Source organism: Ranitomeya imitator, chromosome 5, assembly GCF_032444005.1.
Source record: "Ranitomeya imitator isolate aRanImi1 chromosome 5, aRanImi1.pri, whole genome shotgun sequence".
NCBI classification, from domain to species: domain Eukaryota; kingdom Metazoa; phylum Chordata; class Amphibia; order Anura; family Dendrobatidae; genus Ranitomeya; species Ranitomeya imitator.
Window position 1 is genome coordinate 361,636,078 of NC_091286.1, and position 21,274 is coordinate 361,657,351.

Below are 21,274 nucleotides of genomic sequence, written 5' to 3' on the forward strand. Positions count from 1 at the left end.
GATCTATGGGATTCAGGTCTGGACTCATTGCGGGCCACCTTAGAAGTCTCCAGTGCTTTCTCTCAAATCATTTTCTAGGGCTTTTTGAAGTGTGTTTTGGGTCATTGTCCTGCTGGAAGACCCATGACCTCTGAGGGAGACTGTTGTGAATTCTGTTTTCGAACTCCCTCCTGTGGTCATGAATGGTACTTCGGCGAGTTCTGTCCATGGACTCCCTCTGGTGGCTGTGAGTGGAGCTGCTGCTTCTGAGGTTCCTTCCACAGGTGACGTAGTTTATTCTTTGGCTGGCTGTTCTATTTAACTCCACTCAGATCGTTACTCCATGCCAGCTGTCAATGTTCTTGTACTGGTTCAGTTCGCTCTTGGATCTTTCTGGTGACCTGTCTACTCCAGCAGAAGCTAAGTCCCTGCTAGTTATTATTTGTTCATTGTTTCCTTGTCCAGTTGGCTATCATGATTTTGCCTTGCTAGCTGGAAGCTCTGGGATGCAGAGTGGCACCTCCGCACCGTGAGTCGGTGCGGAGGTCTTTTTGCACACTCTGCGTGGTCTATTGTAGTTTTTTGTGCTGACCGCAAAGATACCTTTCCTATCCTCAGTCTGTTTAGTAAGTCTGGCCTCCCTTTGCTGAAACCTGTTTCATTTCTGTGTTTGTGACTTTCATCTTAACTCACAGTCAATATATGTGGGGGGCTGCCTTTTCCTTTGGGGAATTTCTCTGAGGCAAGGTAGGCTTTATTTTCTATCTTTAGGGCTAGTTAGCTCTTAGGCTGTGAAGAGGCGTCTAGGCAATGTTAGGTACGCTCCACGGCTATTTCTAGTTGTGTGATAGGATTAGGGGTTGCGGTCAGCAGAGCTCCCACTTCCTAGAGCATGTCTTGTGTGAGTTTAACCATCAGGTCGTTCCGGGTGCTCCTAACCACCAGGTCCATAACAGTACAGCTGGCCCAAAGTATTAATGCATCTCAATAGAGGGATAAGAGAAGTTCTGAGACCATTTTTTTTTCTCTGCAGTGTTTTTTGTCTTTATTTTCCCCTTAACCTCTGGGTGGTTCAGGACACAGGTGTAGATATGGACATTCAAGGTCTGTCCTCTTGTGTGGATCATCTCAATGCAAGGGTACAAAACATTCAAGATTTTGTGGTTTAGAATCCGATGTTAGAGCCTAGAATTCCAATTCCTGATTTGTTTTCTGGGGATAGATCTAAATTCCTGAAATTCAAAAATAATTGTAAACTGTTTCTAGCTTTGAAACCCCGCTCCTCTGGTGACCCCGTTCAACAAGTAAAAATCATTATTTCTTTGTTGCGTGGTGACCCTCAAGACTGGGCATTTTCCCTTGCGCCAGGAGATCCTGCATTGCGTGATGTAGATGCGTTTTTTTCTGGCGCTTGCATTGCTTTATGATGAACCAAATTCAGTGGATCAGGCAGAGAAAATCTTGCTGGCTTTGTGTCAGGGTCAGGATGAAGCGGAGGTGTACTGTCAGAAGTTTAGAAAGTGGTCTGTGCTTACTCAGTGGAATGAGTGTGCCCTGGCGGCAATTTTCAGAAAGGGTCTTTCTGAAGCCCTTAAGGATGTCATGGTGGGATTTCCCACGCCTGCTGGTCTGAATGAGTCTATGTCCTTGGCAATTCAGATCGATCGGCGCTTGCGTGAGCGCAAAGCTGTGCACCATTTGGCGGTATTCTCTGAGCATAGGCCTGAGCCTATGCAATGTGATAGGACTTTGACCAGAGCTGAACGGCAAGAACACAGACGTTGGAATGGGCTGTGTTTTTACTGTGGTGATTCCACTCATGCTATCTCCGATTGTCCTAAGCGCACTAAGCGGTTCGCTAGGTCTGCCACCATTGGTATGGTACAGTCTAAATTTCTTTTGTCCGTTACTCTGATTTGCTCTCTGTCGTCCTATTCTGTTATGGCATTTGTGGATTCAGGCGCTGCCCTGAATTTGATGGACTTGGAGTTTGCCAGGCGCTGTGGTTTTTTCTTGGAGCCCTTGCAGTATCCTATTCCATTGAGAGGAATTGATGCTACGCCTTTGGCCAAGAATAAGCCTCAGTACTGGACTCAATTGACCATGTGCATGGCTCCTGCACATCAGGAGGATATTCGCTTTTTGGTGTTGCATAATCTGCATGATGTGGTCGTTTTGGGGTTGCCATGGCTACAGGTCCATAATCCAGTATTGGATTGGAAATCTATGTCTGTGTCCGGCTGGGGTTGTCAGGGAGTACATGGTGATGTTCCATTGCTGTCAATTTCGCCTTCCACACCTTCTGAAGTCCCTGGGTTTTTGTCAGATTACCGGGATGTATTTGAAGAGCCCAAATCCGGTGCCTTACCTCCTCATAGGGATTGCGATTGTGCTATTAATTTGATTCCTGGTAGTAAGTTTCCTAAGGGCCGACTGTTTAATTTATCTGTGCCAGAGCACGCCGCTATGCGGAGTTATATAAAGGAATCCTTGGAGAAAGGTCATATTCGCCCGTCGTCGTCACTGTTGGGAGCAGGGTTCTTTTTTGTGGCCAAGAAGGATGGCTCTTTGAGACCTTGTATTGATTACCGCCTTCTTAATAAGATCACAGTCAAATTTCAGTACCCTTTGCCGCTGCTGTCTGATTTGTTTGCTCGGATTAAGGGGGCTAGTTGGTTCACCAAGATAGATCTTCGAGGGGCGTATAATCTTGTGCGAATTAAACAGGGCGATGAATGGAAAACAGCATTTAATACGCCCGAGGGCCATTTTGAGTACCTGGTTATGCCATTCGGGCTTTCTAATGCTCCATCTGTGTTTCAGTCCTTTATGCATGACATCTTCCGAGAATACCTGGATAGATTCATGATTGTATATTTGGATGATATTTTGGTCTTTTCGGATGATTGGGAGTCTCATGTGAAGCAGGTCAGAATGGTGTTCCAGGTCCTTCGTGTGAATTCCTTGTTTGTGAAGGGGTTGAAATGTCTCTTTGGGGTTCAGAAGGTTTCATTTTTGGGTTTCATTTTTTCCCCTTCTACTATCGAGATGGACCCTGTTAAAGTTCAGGCCATTTATGATTGGACTCAGCCGACATCTGTGAAGAGCCTGCAGAAGTTCCTGGGCTTTGCTAATTTTTACCGTCGCTTCATCGCTAATTTTTCTAGTGTTGCTAAACCGTTGACTGATTTGACCAAGAAAGGTGCTGATGTGGTCAATTGGTCCTCGGCGGCTGTAGAGGCTTTTCAGGAGTTGAAGCGTCGTTTTTCTTCTGCCCCTGTGTTGTGCCAGCCAGATGTTTCGCTCCCGTTTCAGGTTGAGGTTGATGCTTCTGAGATTGGAGCAGGGGCTGTTTTGTCGCAAAGAAGTTCTGATGGCTCGGTGATGAAACCATGTGCCTTCTTTTCTAGAAAATTCTCGCCTGCTGAGCGCAATTATGATGTTGGCAATCGAGAGTTGTTGGCCATGAAGTGGGCATTCGAGGAGTGGCGACATTGGCTTGAAGGAGCCAAGCATCGCGTGGTGGTCTTGACGGATCACAAGAATTTGACTTATCTCGAGTCTCCCAAACAGTTGAATCCTAGACAGGCTCGATGGTCGCTGTTTTTCTCCCGTTTTGATTTTGTGGTTTCGTACCTTCCGGGCTCTAAGAATGTGAAGGCTGATGCCCTGTCAAGGAGTTTTGTGCCTGACTCTCCGGGTGTTCCTGAGCCGGCGGGTATTCTCAAAGAGGGGGTAATTTTGTCTGCCATCTCCCCTGTTTTGCGGTTTGTGCTGCAGAAGGTTCAGGCTGATAGAGAAACTGTTTGTCCCTGATAGATGGACTAGTAGAGTTATCTCTGAGGTTCATTGTTCGGTGTTGGCGGGTCATCCTGGAATCTTTGGTACCAGAGATTTGGTGGCTAGATCCTTTTGGTGGCCTTCTTTGTCACGGGATGTGCGTTCTTTTGTGCAGTCCTGTGGGACTTGTGCTCGAGCTAAGCCCTGCTGTTCTCGTGCCAGTGGGTTGCTTTTGCCCTTGCCGGTCCCGAAGAGGACCTGGACGCATATTTCCATGGATTTTATTTCAGATCTCCCTGTCTCTCAAAGGATGTCGGTCATTTGGGTGGTTTGTGATCGCTTCTCTAAGATGGTTCATTTGGTACTCTTGTCTAAATTGCCTTCCTCCTCTGATTTGGTGCCATTGTTTTTCCAGCATGTGGTTCGTTTGCATGGCATTCCGGACAGATTTGCATCGTCTCGGACAGAGGTTCCCAGTTTGTTTCGAGGTTTTGGCGGTTCTTTTGTGCTAAGATGGAAATTGATTCGTCTTTTTCTTCGGCTTTCCATCCTCAGACAAATGGCCAAACCGAACGAACTAATCAGACTTTGGAAACATATCTGAGATGCTTTGTTTCTGCTGATCAGGATGATTGGGTGTCCTTCTTGCCTTTGGCTGAGTTCGCCCTTAATAATCGGGCCAGCTCGGCTCCTTTGGTTTCGCCTTTTTTCTATAATTCTGGTTTCCATCCTCGTTTCTCTTCAGGGCAGGTTGAGCCTTCGGACTGTCCTGGTGTGGATACGGTGGTGGACAGGTTACAGCAGATTTGGACTCATGTGGTGGACAATTTGACATTGTCCCAGGAGAAGGCTCAACGTTTCGCTAACCGCCGGCGCTGTGTTGGTCCCCGACTTCGTGTTGGGGATTTGGTTTGGTTGTCATCTCGTCATGTTCCTATGAAGGTTTCCTCTCCTAAGTTTAAGCCTCGTTTCATTGGTCCGTATAAGATTTCTGAGGTTCTCAATCCTGTGTCATTTTGTTTGGCCCTTCCAGCTTCTTTTGCCATCCATAATGTGTTCCATAGGTCGTTATTGCGGAGATACGTGGCGCCTATGGTTCCCTCCGTTGATCCTCCTGCCCCGGTGTTGGTTGAGGGGGAGTTGGAGTATGTGGTGGAGAAGATTTTGGATTCTCGTATTTCGAGACGGAAACTCCAGTACCTGGTCAAGTGGAAGGGTTATGGTCAGGAAGATAATTCCTGGGTTTTTGCCTCTGATGTTCATGCTGCCGATTTTGTTCGTGCCTTTCATTTGGCTCATCCTGATCGGCATGGGGGCTCTGGTGAGGGTTCGGTGACCCCTCCTCAAGGGGGGGGGGTACTGTTGTGAATTTTGTTTTCGAACTCCCTCCTGTGGTCATGAATGGTACTTCGGCGAGTTCTGTCCATGGACTCCCTCTGGTGGCTGTGAGTGGAGCTGCTGCTTCTGAGGTTCCTTCCACAGGTGACGTAGTTTATTCTTTGGCTGGCTGTTCTATTTAACTCCACTCAGATCGTTACTCCATGCCAGCTGTCAATGTTCTTGTACTGGTTCAGTTCACTCTTGGATCTTTCTGGTGACCTGTCTACTCCAGCATAAGCTAAGTCCCTGCTAGTTATTATTTGTTCATTGTTTCCTTGTCCAGTTGGCTATCATGATTTTGCCTTGCTAGCTGGAAGCTCTGGGATGCAGAGTGGCACCTCCGCACCGTGAGTCGGTGCGGAGGTCTTTTTGCACACTCTGCGTGGTCTATTGTAGTTTTTTGTGCTGACCGCAAAGATACCTTTCCTATCCTCAGTCTGTTTAGTAAGTCTGGCCTCCCTTTGCTGAAACCTGTTTCATTTCTGTGTTTGTGACTTTCATCTTAACTCACAGTCAATATATGTGGGGGGCTGCCTTTTCCTTTGGGGAATTTCTCTGAGGCAAGGTAGGCTTTATTTTCTATCTTTAGGGCTAGTTAGCTCTTAGGCTGTGAAGAGGCGTCTAGGCAATGTTAGGTACGCTCCACGGCTATTTCTAGTTGTGTGATAGGATTAGGGGTTGCGGTCAGCAGAGCTCCCACTTCCCAGAGCTTGTCCTGTGTGAGTTTAACCATCAGGTCGTTCCGGGTGCTCCTAATCACCAGGTCCATAACAGGAGACCCAGCTTTCTCACACTGGGCCCTACATTATGCTGCAAAATTTGTTGGTAGTCTTCAGACTTCATAATGCCATGCACACGGTCAAGCAGTCCAGTGCCAGAGGCAGCAAAGCAACCCTAAAACATCAGGGAACCTCCGCCATGTTTGGCTGGTTTCACACTTGCGTTTTAAAACGCATGCATTTAAAAATAAAAGCATGGTGAAAAAACGCATGTAAACGCGTGCAAACGCTGCATTTTTTAGACGCATGCATTTTTGCATGTGGTGAAAAATATGCGGCGTTTTGACGCGTTTACATGCGTTTTTTCATGCGTTTGCGTTTTTTAAACGCATGATGAGAAGTGTGTGACAGCTGCCAATCATCAAAATCAAGTAAAAAAAACCACTATAAACAGAAATAGCTAGGGTTAGGGTTAGGGATCCTAACCCTAACCCTAAAGGGATCCTAACCCTAACCCTAATCCTACCCCTAACCCTAACCCTAGGGATCCTAAACCTAACCCTACCCCTAACCCTACCCCTAACCCTAAAGGGATCCTAACCCTAACCCTTAGGGTAAGGGGTAGGGTTAGGGTTAGGGTTAGGATCCCTAGGGTTAAGGTTAGGGGTAGGGTTAGGATCCCTTTAGGGTTAGGGTTAGGATCCCTTTAGGGTTAGGGTTAGGATCCCTTTATCACCTTTATGGTGGGGGGTGGCATATCAGTGTGTTTTCTGTTTTTTTCTATAAAAACGCATGCGTTTTTAACGCAACCAAACACATGTGCTTAAAAACGCATGCCTTTACATAGACAGCAATAGGTTTTTTTGCTGCCTTTGCCCAAAAAGCTCTACTTTTGTCTCATCTGACCAGAGAACATTCTTCCAAAACGTTTTAGGCTTTTTCAGGTAAGTTTTGACAAACTCCAGCCTGGCTTTTTTATGTCTCAGGGTAACAAGTGGGGTCTTTCTGGGTCTCCTACCATACAGTCCCTTTTCATTCAGATGCCAACGGATAGTACGGGTTGACACTGTTGTACCCTCGGACTGCAGGGCAGCTTGAACGTGTTTGGATGTTAGTCGAGGTTCTTTATCCAACATCCGCACAATCTTGCGATGAAATCTCTTGTCAATTTTTCTTTTCCGTCCACATCTAGTGAGGTTAGCCACAGTGCCATGGGCTTTAAATTTCTTGATGACACTGCGCACGGAAGACACAGGAACATTCAGTCTTTGGAGACGGACTTGTAGCCTTGAGATTGCCCATGCTTCCTCACAATTTGGTTTCTCAAGTCCTCAGACAGTTCTTTGGTCTTCTTTATTTTCTCCATGCTCAATGTGGTACACACAAGGACACAGGACAGAGGTTGAGTCAACTTTAATCCATGTCAACTGGCTGCAAGTGTGATTTAGTTATTGCCAACACCTGTTAGGTGCCACAGGTAAGTTACAGGTGCTGTTAATTACACAAATTAGAGAAGCATCACATGATTTTTCAAACAGTGCCAATACTTTTGTCCACCCCCTTTAGGTTTGGTGTGGAATTATATCCAATTTGGCTTTAGGACAATTCTTTTTGTGTTTTTTCATTTAAGACAGATTAAATGAAGATAATAATAGCAAATAATTTGTGTTTGCAATCATTTTCAGAAGGAAAATGAGCATTATCTGACAGAATTGCAGGGGTGTCAATACTTTTGGCCATGACTGTATACCCTATGCCTGTAACACTCTGTAGAGAGAGGAGGGAGGAAGAATTTGGAGGGACACAAAAGCAGAACGACATAGAGAAATTGCTGACATTTCCAGTGCAAAGGGAATACCTGATAAAAATGCAGGATACAAGTCACATAGTGGCCAGAAATATTACGTTTCCTTTTATACACACGACAGTTTATTTTGAAAAGTCACCAAAGGAGAACTTACACTTAAAGGGAACCTGCCAGATGATACATGCTGCCCAAACTGTGGGGAGCATGTGTCAGACGCTGGCTGTTGTATCCTAGCCATGCATGTTTCAGAGAAAAACATACTTTTAATAAAAAATTTTGTAATTTATTTCATCAGAGAAATCTGCTTCTTTCTCCCCAGGACTAATCATTCATTATCCAAATTCTCAATTCTCAGGTAAACTGTGTACGAGAAACAGTCACAAAGAGGACTAAAACTAACCCAAAAATGGGTCTAGAATGCCGAAAAAAACCAATGACCGTTTTTTTACGTATTATAAAAAACAACTGACACTTACGGTGAAGAAATTGCTGTATATCTTGTGGTCCAAGGTCTTGATTAATTAATCTGACAGTCTAGGATGGAGAACAGCTTAAAACACTTTGGTGGTCTCAGCGCTTGCAATAAACATTTGGGTCACGAAGAAAGATGTTCAGCTCAGGTTAAAGTTGTATTTGGATATTCCATGGGACTCTTTTACCCTAATCCATGACATCAAAAGCACATCCAATCTTAGAGGATAATTATTTTATGGCTGTGCTTTGCCTTTAGATAGGTCAACACATTCTTTAGAGAGCTATGTGAGATGTGCAGCATCTATGCAAATTCTGCCAAATAGTTAATTAAATCTGTATGATTTGCAAACATAGAAGACTTGGATCCGTGTCTGGCAGAAAAGACTGTGACAAAAATAGGTTGCTGTCTTTCCTGTTATTGAATAAAGGTCAGTGTGTACTAGTTTAGAAACCTGATATTCAGACTGATGAAACATAGGACGCAGAAGTGATAAATGCATTGGACAGTTTTCTCTTAAAGATTGCATATAATGGCACATGCAGGCTGTATTATATAGCTAGCATCGGCCTCTAACAGGTTCAAGTCCTGCAAGGGACTAACAAATAAAGTAAAATGCAAAGAAAAAAAGTTTTACAAAATGTGAAAAAATAAAAAAGATATACAAACTGAAATAAACCCCTTTTCCTCAGTTAACAATTAAGTAATAAAGAAATATAAAATATTAATAAAATACCCATATTTGGAATCAACATGTCTAGAAAAGTCCAATATATCTAAATATAAAGTATTTACCCAATCTATAAATTGCTGGTTTCTGGTTGCTGCAACTTCACAAAAGATGTAATAGGATGCGATCAAAATGCTGTTTCTACACTAAAACAGAACTAATAAAAACATCAAGTCACCACACAAAATACAAGCACTAACAAGGCTGAATCAACCAAAAAAATAAAAATTTTATGGGTTTTGGAAAGTGGTGACTTAAGCAATTTTTTTCTATGAATTTTTGAAATTTTCAGCACAAATAAAAATAAATATGCAAGTTTGGTATTGTCATAATCGTACTGACATTGACAATTTTTCCAGGTCGTTTTTTACTGTAGAATGAACACCGAAAAAAAACCCCAAACCCCAAATACTATTGTGGAATTGTGTTTTTTCTCAATTTCCCTTCACTTGGAATTATTTTCCCATTCTCCAGTCTACAATATGACAAAATGGATAGCCTCAAACAAAAGAACCTTTAGTCCCACAAAAAAATAATCCCTTGGCTTTGTCAGTTGGAAGATATTAAAGTTACAGCTCTTAGAAAAAGGAGAATAAAAAATGAAAGAAAGTGCAAAGTAGGAAAATTGCTTGGTCCTTAAGGGGTTAATTGTACAATTTTGTTTCCAAAATTCTACTGGTTGACTGCAGAAATAGCAATTGGCCTGGCTTTATTTTGCTGTCAGTCATGAAACATAATTGCTCTGGGAACATGACATAAAAAGAATTCTAATTTGAGGTTTTTGCATGAATAGAGTAGAGTAGAGGGCATCATTAAAGAAAAAAATGAAAATGAGTTCAAATTTAAAAAACGTACTTTCAAATACTGACAGTGACAAGTCATGGGGATAAGAGGAGAGAAGAAGATATACTCACCAGCGATGGGTGAGCATGCTAGGCACGGCTTGATACTTGAGCGGTGCTGAGAATCTCTTCATGCTCGGGTCCCCGTAAGAAGATTATCTGAGCCAGGCACAGGTTGAGAGAGATGCAAAAAAATGCTCAAGTTTGCCATTTGCTTCCATAATATTCAACTCAAGCACTTCCGACTGTCCAAAGTGCTCGATTCGAATACCGCGCCTCAGGCATTTTGGTGCTTGATCAACACTAATACTCACCATTCACCTGAATCTGCTGCCATTCTCATAGTTTCTTCTGCAACAAAAGTGATGATTTTCCAACAACCAGTCTTTTGATCCTACAGTCAATCAGTGGTCACAGTAGTCAAGTGACAAGCGGTAGGTGGAAACCGTCATAATGGCTGCGCTGTAGTGGGCAGCAGATTCCCGGAGTGAGTATATCTTCTTTTATTCTCATGGATTGTTGCTGTCAGTTTTTTAGTCAAACTAGAAATCCCCTTTATAAGGTTGCTTAACACTTTAGAAAAATATTGTCTGAGATGTGTTGCACATTTTGATCATTTTGAACATACTGTCTGCAGGTGCCATGATACAAGTATTAGAAGCTTAATATTTATTACTGTGACTTAAAATTGTGGAAAGAGGGAACAGCACAGTAACTTCATAATTTAGGGGTATGCCCGCTTTCAGATGCTTCTGCTAGTTCCCGTATTTCACAATGATGACGCAGCAATACAAAAATATGAGTTCACGGTCATGGTATCAGCTCCTCCATCTGTTCCAAGCCAAAATGTTGCCTGTGGACTTCAGTATATAAAATGTCACTGTAGCATTTTTTTTTAATGATGCTGCTTTGAAATTTTGTATTTTTGATAGAAATGAGAACAGTGGATGGTCCTAAAGCTTTCTGTAGGTGTACACACTCATATGGAACTTAAGTACCAGCTACAGGATACTTAGGCCCCAATTCATTATTGCCTTTGCGCCTGTTTTTTTTTGTCTTTATGGATAGAGTCTAGCAATTCCAGATGTTTTCATTTGATTCATAAAAAGTTGCAAAATTTGGCGCAACTTTACTACATTCCTTCCCTGGAGTATTTTTTAGTACACCAATTTTAGTGCATCTTTTGGCACCAACAAGTGACTTTTGCTACTAAAGATCTCCAAACAGTTCAAGTCCATTTTGAATTCTGCGCCAAATTCATGAATCAGGTGCACCATTTTGATGAATTTGGAGACCAAATCGGAAATTAATGACACAAGACAAAAAATGAAAGTGACTTAAAAACATATGCAGATGATGAATCGGGGCCTCCAGCTTTTCCTACAATATATTAACATGCTCAGCTCCTTCTGCTGTATAGGATTTGATGTTACCTGAACATTAGGCAGTATGTTCAACTTGACAAGTTCAAATAAAGAGGCCTATCTCATAGAGATGACAACAATCACTCATTCAATGAAAGCCATTCTGATAGTCAGCTGATTGCTGTGGTTCCAGTCTCTAATACATTGTCCATTAGCAGTGGAAGGAAAACACTTGTGGTCAAACATGTATCATTTATATGGTTTTCTATGTAAAGCGCTTAGGCAAAAGTAGCTAAAGTAGTCGCTTGGCTGATGATATATTTCTTCAAACAGGAATTCCACAAAAAAAATTAAACGTTATAGTGGCCTTACTGATTCCCTGCCACTTCATTGATTTTTTATTATTCTCCTACCCCCCATCTCTGCCTTCTGGTTCCTCTTAACAACCAGTACATGTCCTGTCAGCCAATCCCACCGATTACCAGTGATTATGTTGAGCAGGACTAAGTAGCAGAGAATGGCAAGGGACGAATGAAGTGTGGGAATAGGAGATTGGTTAGGCAATTTTGATTTTTTTAGGCATTGATCCTGTTTAAAAACCAAAAAAACCAAAGGGGTTTTCGGGTTTTAGAAAACCCTGTCCTCAAGTCCTTTCCTCACTCTCCTCAAATCCACCGCTATCTCTGTTGCTTCTCACGGTGACTGTTAGTGTCTGCAGAGCTGAAGTCTAGTATTGTTTGCGGCATTGATGTCACCCCGTCAGCCAATAGCTGACCGCAGTGGCTATGACCAAGTAGATGTAAAGAGCGTCTCAAAAGCCGCTGAGCTCGCTGATTGGCTGCAGTGCTGTCGACATGAAGTCAGTGATGGAGGCAATATCAGACACTGGGAGTAACAGAGAAGTAGAAAGGATGAGTAAAGAACGTTTTCTATTTTAAAACAAAGTGCACCTGGGGGCAGGTGTTTCCTAAAATTGGAAAACCCCTATAAATTATCCGCCCTTTACAAAAAACCTTCTAATAGCACTTTAACAGACAAAGTAACACAACAACTAAGGAAATGGGATTTTAATTTGGAGCCTGGAGATTTTAGTCTGGTTTATTAGCATACGTTTAAATTTAGGACTGTCGTGTAGAAAAAAAAATCAAGAGACAAACCGACATAAATACTAGTGTTCTATAAGTTAAACAGACATCACGAACAACACCAGCTGCCATATTTGTACCTACTTTGTAGGGCTGCAGGTATGCAAGGCCTTCAAATGAGGCTTCCAGGTAGCAATGGAAACCGATTTCTCATCAGCCGCATAACTACGCCATACACACTACGTGCAGGATATATAATAAAAAAAAAAAGAAAAAAACAAGGCAGAAGGGAGCAGGGGATAAAACAAAATTGAAAAGCAGATTAGTAAACCAGTACAAGTCATGGCTTTATTCATCATTCATAGCATTGATACATGCCTGAGAGGTGGAAGAATACTTTCATAATATCGCCAGGTGGCTGTCAGGTATGTTCGACTGGAATCAGTAGAATAAAACCGCCACGTAGCCTGGTATGAGGAAAAAATAAGAAGCACAAGGGAACCAACAACACATGAAATAAAGGAAGAACCAAGCCCGGAAAGAAGTATTAATACTTCACTCACAGCACTGCCTGCCACTTATCGAAATTGTGCTTTACATAGGTAGATGATACCTAGGCACGTGGAAGAAAATCACTATGGATAATCTCAAATAGATTTTTGTTTTTGAAGATCCAGGGATTCATTTTATTTTAGCACTACTTATTAAGTAATATTGTGCATGGAAACTTGCTCATTATTTGCTTTATAAAATGTGGTTCCAGTTCGTTACTGCTAACAAGTGGAAAAGTAGAATTTGATTTTCTAAAATGCGTGAAAGAAAACATTGATGAAAAATTAAATTGCCTCAATTATGCTTGAGCTTAATTTACAACTCCCATTGCCTTTTTTAAATAATAAAGGTTAGGTGATTCTAGTGAAGTCACATCTGAGAGGCTACAGGACAGTCTGATATGACCACGTTGCCCATAGGCTCTTGTAAGACATATTTGCAGACGCCCATCCAGCTTGAGGCTCTAAGGGTGATGTAATTACAGAAAGCCAAAATTAGCAATTACCATAATTAACCCATTATCAGTATTACCGTGCCCTGAGAAATAACTAGGAAAATGCAAAAGGGGCAATAACAAATATTAATGACTCCTACTGGGGGTGCCGGAACCAGTGCAACAAGTGGAGACAATCTATGGGTGGGCTTCACCAACACTTGTACTAATGTTGCATTTTTCATGAATTGTACATTATAATTAGTCAGTCTAATGATGGTTCCACTCATCCGTGATTCACGGTCAGTACGTGGACCGCATGACACAAACTGGCAGCAGGTCTCATGCCCCATAAACATACATAAGGCCGTCAAATATGGGTTTGGAGACCCACGAAATGTCCGTGCATCATGGTCAAGTATAAACCTGTGAAAGGGAGATGAGTGAAACTGGCTTAAGGTGGGTCTCGGTTACTTCGGTCCCAATATTGGGCAGCATGGTGGCTCAGTGGGGCACTGGGGTCCTGGGTTCAAATCCCAACAAGTACAATGTCTGTTTATATGTTCTCCCTGTGTTTGTGTGCGTCTTCTCCTAATCCATACTGATAGGGAATTTAGATTGTGAGCTCCAATGGGGACAGCGATGATGAAGTCTGTAAAGAACCGATGAATGGGACTATAAAAGCGAGTAACATAAATAAATTACATAGAACTAAAATTGTAAATGCTAATTTCTGGATAATTTGCCTGTCCAAACAGGCTGCTTATCACCACACTTAAGAGCAAAACACTGTAGGTTGGGTAAAATGATTTTTAAGTCTGCCTAAATATCATCATCCTCAGCAGCACATTATCCAGCTGCCAATAACAATGATTGTCTTTGTGCACAGAATGATCTATCTGTTATATCGGCATATATATCAATTAATTAACTTATATTTTTCAGTATGACCATTCTATCTGTTTTTGTTATCCACTTCACTGGTACTGTAGGACATTATGGTACAAAACACCTACTGAGTAATACAGAATAGTCTCAGGCGCCATGGGTTGGCAACCAGTGCTATAAATTATTTTAATAAGAATTATTTTTAAACTGGTGATAATTGGTTAAATGAACGTTTCCTTGAAATTGACAGAATTCATACTGCTGACTGGATGAGTTGTCTAATTTTAAGTGAATTAAAGCATTGTCAGGAAAATCTGTCGTAAAGGGTAAAAAAAAAAAAATAACAAGTTGTGCGCTACTTACCCTTCCCAGGTCCAGTGCTGAGTCTCAACTGCTGATTCTGATGTTTGTTGTTTTTTGCAGTACTGATGTCACATTGACAGGGATGCAGACAGTAATTGAGCAGACCCGCTCTGCTGATATAGATGGTACAAGGCGTTCAGTGCTTCTGACCTTACTGATTGGCTGCAGCGCCGCTGTCAATGTGTCACCAGTGCAGCAAAAACCAGGACAGTAGTGGAGGCAAAACCTCAGACCTAGGCAGGGTAAGTAAAGGACAATCTGTGTTTTTTTACTACTAGCATAGCTTATAGAAAAAATACTTTTCTGAGTGAGGACAACCCTTTCTCCCTTTTATTATTTTATTATGAAGACATGCTATTTGCTAATATTCTCTCTGTTTCAAATCGAAGTTTTCAATATTTCTGCTGACTATCAGTAAATGGAAAGAAACTGTGGAAGCAAGAACATTAGACTGCAGACTGATAAATTCTCCTGGCAGAATTGTTTTTTAATATTTGTTGAGAAACTGGAAAATGATGATCCCGCTAATGTGTGGGAGGTGCAGAAAAATAACTGGAACTTTTTCCCAGACCAGTTACAATCTCATGTAAATGGGTAAGACGAATTTACAGAACCTGTAAAATAAATATAATACAGATATTAAAAAACTTTACCAGGCTATCATTAAAATTTTTTAGATGAAGATATTAAAAAAAACTTTACCAGGATCTCGTTAGAACTTTTTGGTTGTTTTATTTTTTTAGTATTTGCTTTTATTGATTTGTTTGCTTTGAGCACGATTTTCTACTTTTAAAGGGAACTTGTTACTTGAACAAAAAAGCTATTAACTGGCAGACATGGAGTTAATCTACAGGTTAGCAGTGTTCTGAACCTGCCTGGCAAGGTCCCCTACAGTGGGAACTTAGACTCCCATTATAGGGATCAAATGAACTTTATTCCTCCCGGTAACATTCGGTTTTTAGTCATGGGGGTGGTGCCGTCACGGGTTCAATCACTGCTCTGTGTATAGAGAATGGCAGCTATAACTAAGCCCCCGACACTGACTCACAGCTGGATCTAATGCTTATCTGCTGTCACTCAGTGCCGGGGGCGCAGTTATGGCCGCCGCTCTCTATACACAGAGCAGTGACTAAACCAGCACTGGCTCCGCCCCTGTGACTGACAGCTGGATCTAATGCTGAGCTGCTGTCACTCAGTTCCGGGGGGAGCAGTTATGGCCGCCGCTCTCTATACACAGAGCAGTGACTAAACCGGCACTGGCTCCGCCCCTGTGACTGACAGCTGGATCTAATGCTTATCTGATGTCACTCAGTACTGGGGGCGCAGTTACAGACGCCGCTCTCTATACACAGAGCAGTGACTAAACTGGCACTGGCTCCGCCCCTGTGACTGACAGGTGGATCTAATGCTTATCTGCTGTCACTCAGTGCCGGGGGCGCAATTACAGCCACCACTCTCTATACACAGAGCAGTGACTAAACCAGCACTGGCTCCGCCCCCGACACTGACTCACAGCTGGATCTAATGCTTAGCTGCTGTCACTCAGTGCCGGGGGCGCAGTTATGGACGCCGCTCTATATACACAGAGCAGTGACTAAACTGGCACTGGCTCCGTCCCTGACACTGACTCACAGCTGGATCTAATGCTTATCTGTTGTCACTCAGTGTGGGGGGCGCAGTTACAACCGCCGCTCTCTATACACAGAGCAGTGACTAAACCGGCACTGGCTCCGCCCCTGTGACTGACAGCTGGATCTAATGCTTAGCTGCTGTCACTCAGTGCCGGGGCGCAATTACAGCCGCCGCTCTCTATACACAGAGCAGTGACTAAACCAGCACTGGCTCCGCCCCTGTGACTGACAGCTAGATCTAATGCTGAGCTGCTGTCAGTCAGTGATGGCGGCACAGTTACAGCCGCCGCTCTCTATACACAGAGCAGTGACTAAATCGGCACTGGCTCCGCCCCTGTGACTGAAAAGTTAATTTCCTCCAGCGGGGCTCAAGGTGCTGGCACCGAGCAGCATCAGAATGCTATTAACCTGCAGATTAAGTCCATATCTGCAGGATAATAGCATTTTTACACGAGACCGATTCCCTTTAAGGGCATCAAGGAGACAGAATTGTTTCTGGAGACTCTATGGTGCAACATAAGTAGCCCGGATGGCTGGAAAAATTAGCAGCAAGTTTATTTCTTGTAATTACTATAATTTATATAGGGATAATGTTATTTTGATTCAATTATGTTGTGTATAAATATTGATGTTAATCCAGTACATTAATATGAAAAGTTCCAACTTTTTTGGATTTGTATCTTGAGTAATTGGTCTTTATCATTAGTAAGTGTATGTTTGTTGTTAATGTACCATGCAAACCATTTATCATCCATATGGCAATTCAGTACCATATGAGCGATTAGGAAAGAAACATTCTCTCCCATAATAAAAAGTGACGTAAACAATTGGTAATTAAAGGAAAATGGTTTATTTTACACTTCAACAGTCATCATTTCTATTAGCTTTGGGCCATAACATTTTTTGCTCCTAGCTCCGGTGTTTGTTCTTGAATAGCCAGTATGTGTATAAAACCTTTATCCCTCAGCAGAAGGATGGGGTGATTTTAGGGCATGTGCTCTGGGTACATGGGAAAGCCCCAAGAGCCTCTTCCCTGGCAAAGTATTTAGACACGGAGCCAAGGGAATGAACTAAATCTTCCCAGCAGGGGATTGGACTAGTCTAAACAGCCTGTAATCCTATGCCCTGACGACGCCATTCTTTTATTAACTAGAGCACACCTCTGGAAGACTAGTGGTGTCCACTGAAATAACTAAAAGGAATTGCATTTAATAGGCACTAAATATCCCACAGAAAATGAGAACTCTGCAGTCCACATATTTCAAGAATGCCACTCATGACATTGATTATATGCAACTTATTATTTATACAGATTAAAGCAATAATATGGCCCTTTGATAAAAGTAAGACATACTGAATATACAGTAGTATATGTACAACGGTGATTAATGAGGATTTCATACTAAATGTAGTCATCAGCAAGCTCAACAAATATACTCTGGGAATTGGTAGTTTAAGATCTGAAAATGGTCAGTTTTCTATTGATCCCATGATGATGGTTGATTAAAAGAGCTGGCAAGTGTGTTAAATTTATATAAAACATTTGATTGTGTCTAGTCTGCTATAGCTATTAAATAGAGTTTGTCACCAGGTTTTTGTAATGCAATCTGAGACCACCATGACGTAGAAGAAGAGAGCCTGATTCCAGTGATGTTTCACTAACTGGACTGGGTGTTAATGTTTCTAGACAATCAATGCTTTATCAGCTGCAGATTATCACTACAGGACAAGTGGCCTCCTGTCTCCTTGTCCAACCCCACCCCCAGTGCTGATTAATACAGTTTCCAGTCAATACACAATGTACACATAAAGTTGCCAATCAGTGGTTTGGTCAGGGTTCGGTGTGGTTGGGGTTATACACAGCTCACCATTCTGAGCTTTGCTAAATCTGCAGCAGAAAAACTGTAAGGCTATGTGCACACGTTGCAGAATTGCTGCGGAAATTTCCGAGGCAATTCTGCAACTCCCTGCCGCGGGAAATACGCATGCAGAATTGGCATGCATATTCCCGCTAAACACTAGCGTTTTACAAGCGTAATTATCTTGCAGAATGTTAGAATTATCCAAGCGATCTGTAGCATCGCTTGGAAAACTGATTGACAGGTTGTTCACACTTGTCAAACATAGTGTTTGACAAGTGTTACCAACTTTTTACTATTAATGCTGCCCATCCAGCATCAATAGTAAAAAGATATAATGTTAAAAATAATAATAAAAAAAATTGTGATAGTCTCACCTTCCGATGGCCCCCGCAGCATGCCCGCTCCTCGTGATGCTCCCGGCAGCTCCCGTTCCCAGTAATGCCTTGCAGGAATGACCCCAAATGATGCAGCATCACGCGAGACCGCTACGTCATCACAGGTCATTGCCGCATGGCATTACTGGGAACGGGAGCAACGCAAGGAGCGGGAAGGCTGTGGGAGCAATCGGAAGGTGAGAATATCATGATTTTTTATTTTAATTCTTTTTTTTTTTTTACAGGTATATGGTTTCCAGGGCCTGGAGAAGAGTCTCCTCTCCTCCACCCTGGGTACCAACTGCACATGGTCTGCTTACTTCCCACATGGTGGGCATAGCCCCATGCGGGAAGTAAGCGGATCAATGCATTTCTATGTGTGCGTAATCGGCGCACAAAGAATGAACATGCTGCGTTTTTTCTGGAATGTGATTCCGCAGCGGAAAAAAAACGCAGCATGTGCACAAAAAATGCGGAATGCATTAAAAATGATGGGATGCTTATGTAAGCGTTTTTTCGGTGGAAAAAGGTTGAAAAAATGCTAAAAAAAAGCTAAAAATCCTGAATGTGTGCACATAGTCTAAATCTATTACAACTGCTGCACCCAGTCATACATCGCGGGAATCAGGGTCTCTGCCCTAACCACACACTGCTGTCAGATAACACAACAAAAACTGCTGACAGATTCCCTTTAAGCATCAGGTAGCAAAAGCTCATAGAAGTAGACCTACAAAATTCAAAGCATTATTGATTCTGCTTGTTTCTGCTTTTAGTGCCCTCGCAAAAATGCCAAACTGACCATGGAACCAATGTCTGCACAAATGCTGCCTATCTAGAGTATGCATCACTGGCTTATTGCCATTGTCCAAGAAACTGCACACAAGCCTGAGATTAGCAAGTACAAGCCCCGAATTGTTTGGGTGCACAAGCACCAGGATTAGATATTGTTTATTTAAAAACTGCACTAACGGTTACTTGAAATAAAGACATCAGCTTTTTTAATTTATCAAGGAACTACATGAGATGCCTGGGTGAGGCGACTAACAAGCTCCTCGGCCATGGCCAGGGTATTTAGATGCAGGACTTGGGCAGCAAACAGAATCTTGGTCGTGGGAGAAGCAAGACCAAGCTAAGACTTTGGCAACTACTACCGTATTTATTTTACGATGTAAGCTATCTGCAAGAGTCATATTTGCATATCTAGTATCACATAGAAATATACTGACTGTGAATAAAATCAAGAAATATCTATTTTTAGTTATTTTTAATTATTTTTAATTAAACAAGGCTGCTGGTGAGATCTGTAGTGTTTTTCTGGAGGCTCTAACAACAGCTATTTTAATGATAAAGGACTATTGATTTACTATGTCATTGTCTGAAAGCCATGAAAAGTATAGTAAGTTTACAGAAAAATCTAAAAAGTCTGATGGCTTAGTACTTTGCAGAAAATATAGAATGAAAGTAATTTTCTATTTATCAAGAAATTTGGAATTCTTTAAAGATCTGCATTCAAATTCTATGATTCTGCATAAAACAGGTAAAAATAGGTTTGAAAGAATAACAAGGCGTTTCAAGAATAACAATACATCTCATTGTCAATGTCATTTATTTGATCAGTTTAAGAGGTAACTCAGTACTTTCATATAAATGTCCAAGAGTTGGAGTTGGACACCTACTGCCCCCACTGGACAACCCCTTTTGGTCAGAAATCTTTTTATAAACATATTTACAACCATGATTGTTTTTTTTAAATGTAACTCTATTTTTCATTCATAGTAAATCAAAGTTTATCATTATCACCTGGAAGTACAACTGTCAAAAATAAACTCTCTTCAAAATGTTGTGTATGCATTTCTTTAGCAATGGTGCATAATGATCTTTAGGGTATGTTCACACGTTCAGGATTTCCATCCTTTTTTTTTCAGGACAGTTTTTTTAAAAAACTGCAGCTCTTGGCAGAAAACGCAGGTCCTTTTTTTGTCCTTTTTTGATGCGTTTTTGATGCGTTTTTTGATGCGTTTTTTTATCCTTTTTTTACTGTGTGTTTCCTAGGAAGCTTTTTAGGGCTAAAATGGCTGAAAATACCCTAACCCTACCCCTAACCCTAACCCTACCCCTACCCCTAACCCTAACCCTAACCCTACCCCTAACCCTACCCCTAACCCTAACCCTAACCCTACCCCTAACCCTACCCCTAACCCTACCCCTAACCCTACCCCTAACCCTAACCCTATTCTAACCTTAGTGAAAAAAAAAAAAAAAATTCTTAATTTTTTTATTGTCCCTACCAATGGGGGTGACAAAGTGGGGGGGGTGTCATTTACTATTTTTTTATTTTGATCACTGAGATAGGTTATATCTCAGTGATCAAAATGCACTTTGGAGCGAATCTGCCGGCCGGCAGATTCGGCGGGCGCACTGCGCATGCGCCCGCCATTTTGCAAGATGGCGGCGCCCAGGGAGAAGACGGCCGGACGGACACCGGGACGCCGGGTAAGTATAAGGGGGGGAGATTAGGGCACGGGGGGGCATCGGAGCACTGGGGGGGGGGCATCGGAGCACGGGGGGGGGCATCGGAGCACGGGGGGGCGGGATCGGAGCACGGGGGGGCAGCCACACTCCGCCCACGCACTTCCGCCCGCTCCCCCGCACTTCCTGCTGCAGCGGTTCTGCACATCAAATCGCAGTAAAACCCGCAGATATATTTTTGATCTGCGGGTTTTACTGCGATTTTGACCTCACAATGGAGGTCTATGGGTGCAGAACCGCTGCGGTTCAGGAAGAAGAATTGACATGCTCCTTCTTTTTTCCGGGAGCTATTCAGCGCGGCTTTTTTTTTACAATTTCCGGACCATGTGCACAGTGTGTCCTGTTTTCCATAGGGTACAGTGTACTGTACCCTGCATGGAAAACAGCTGCGGAACCGCAGCGGCAAAACCGCCGCGGTTCCGCGGTAAAAAACGCACTGTGTGAACATGGCCTTAAAGGGGTTTTCCACTTGTGGCCTCTAATG

General features: G+C 42.5%; 1 protein-coding gene across 1 annotated transcript in view; it reads right to left on the reverse strand.

Moving 5' to 3' along the window:
• KCNQ5 (potassium voltage-gated channel subfamily Q member 5) overlaps positions 1-21,274 on the reverse strand; it is a 952,749-nt gene that overhangs the window by 165,902 nt on the left and 765,573 nt on the right. The window contains exon 8 of the mRNA XM_069726569.1: positions 12,303-12,397. Within this exon, the coding sequence (XP_069582670.1) occupies positions 12,303-12,397 (95 nt within the window). The remainder of the gene's footprint in view (positions 1-12,302; positions 12,398-21,274) is intronic.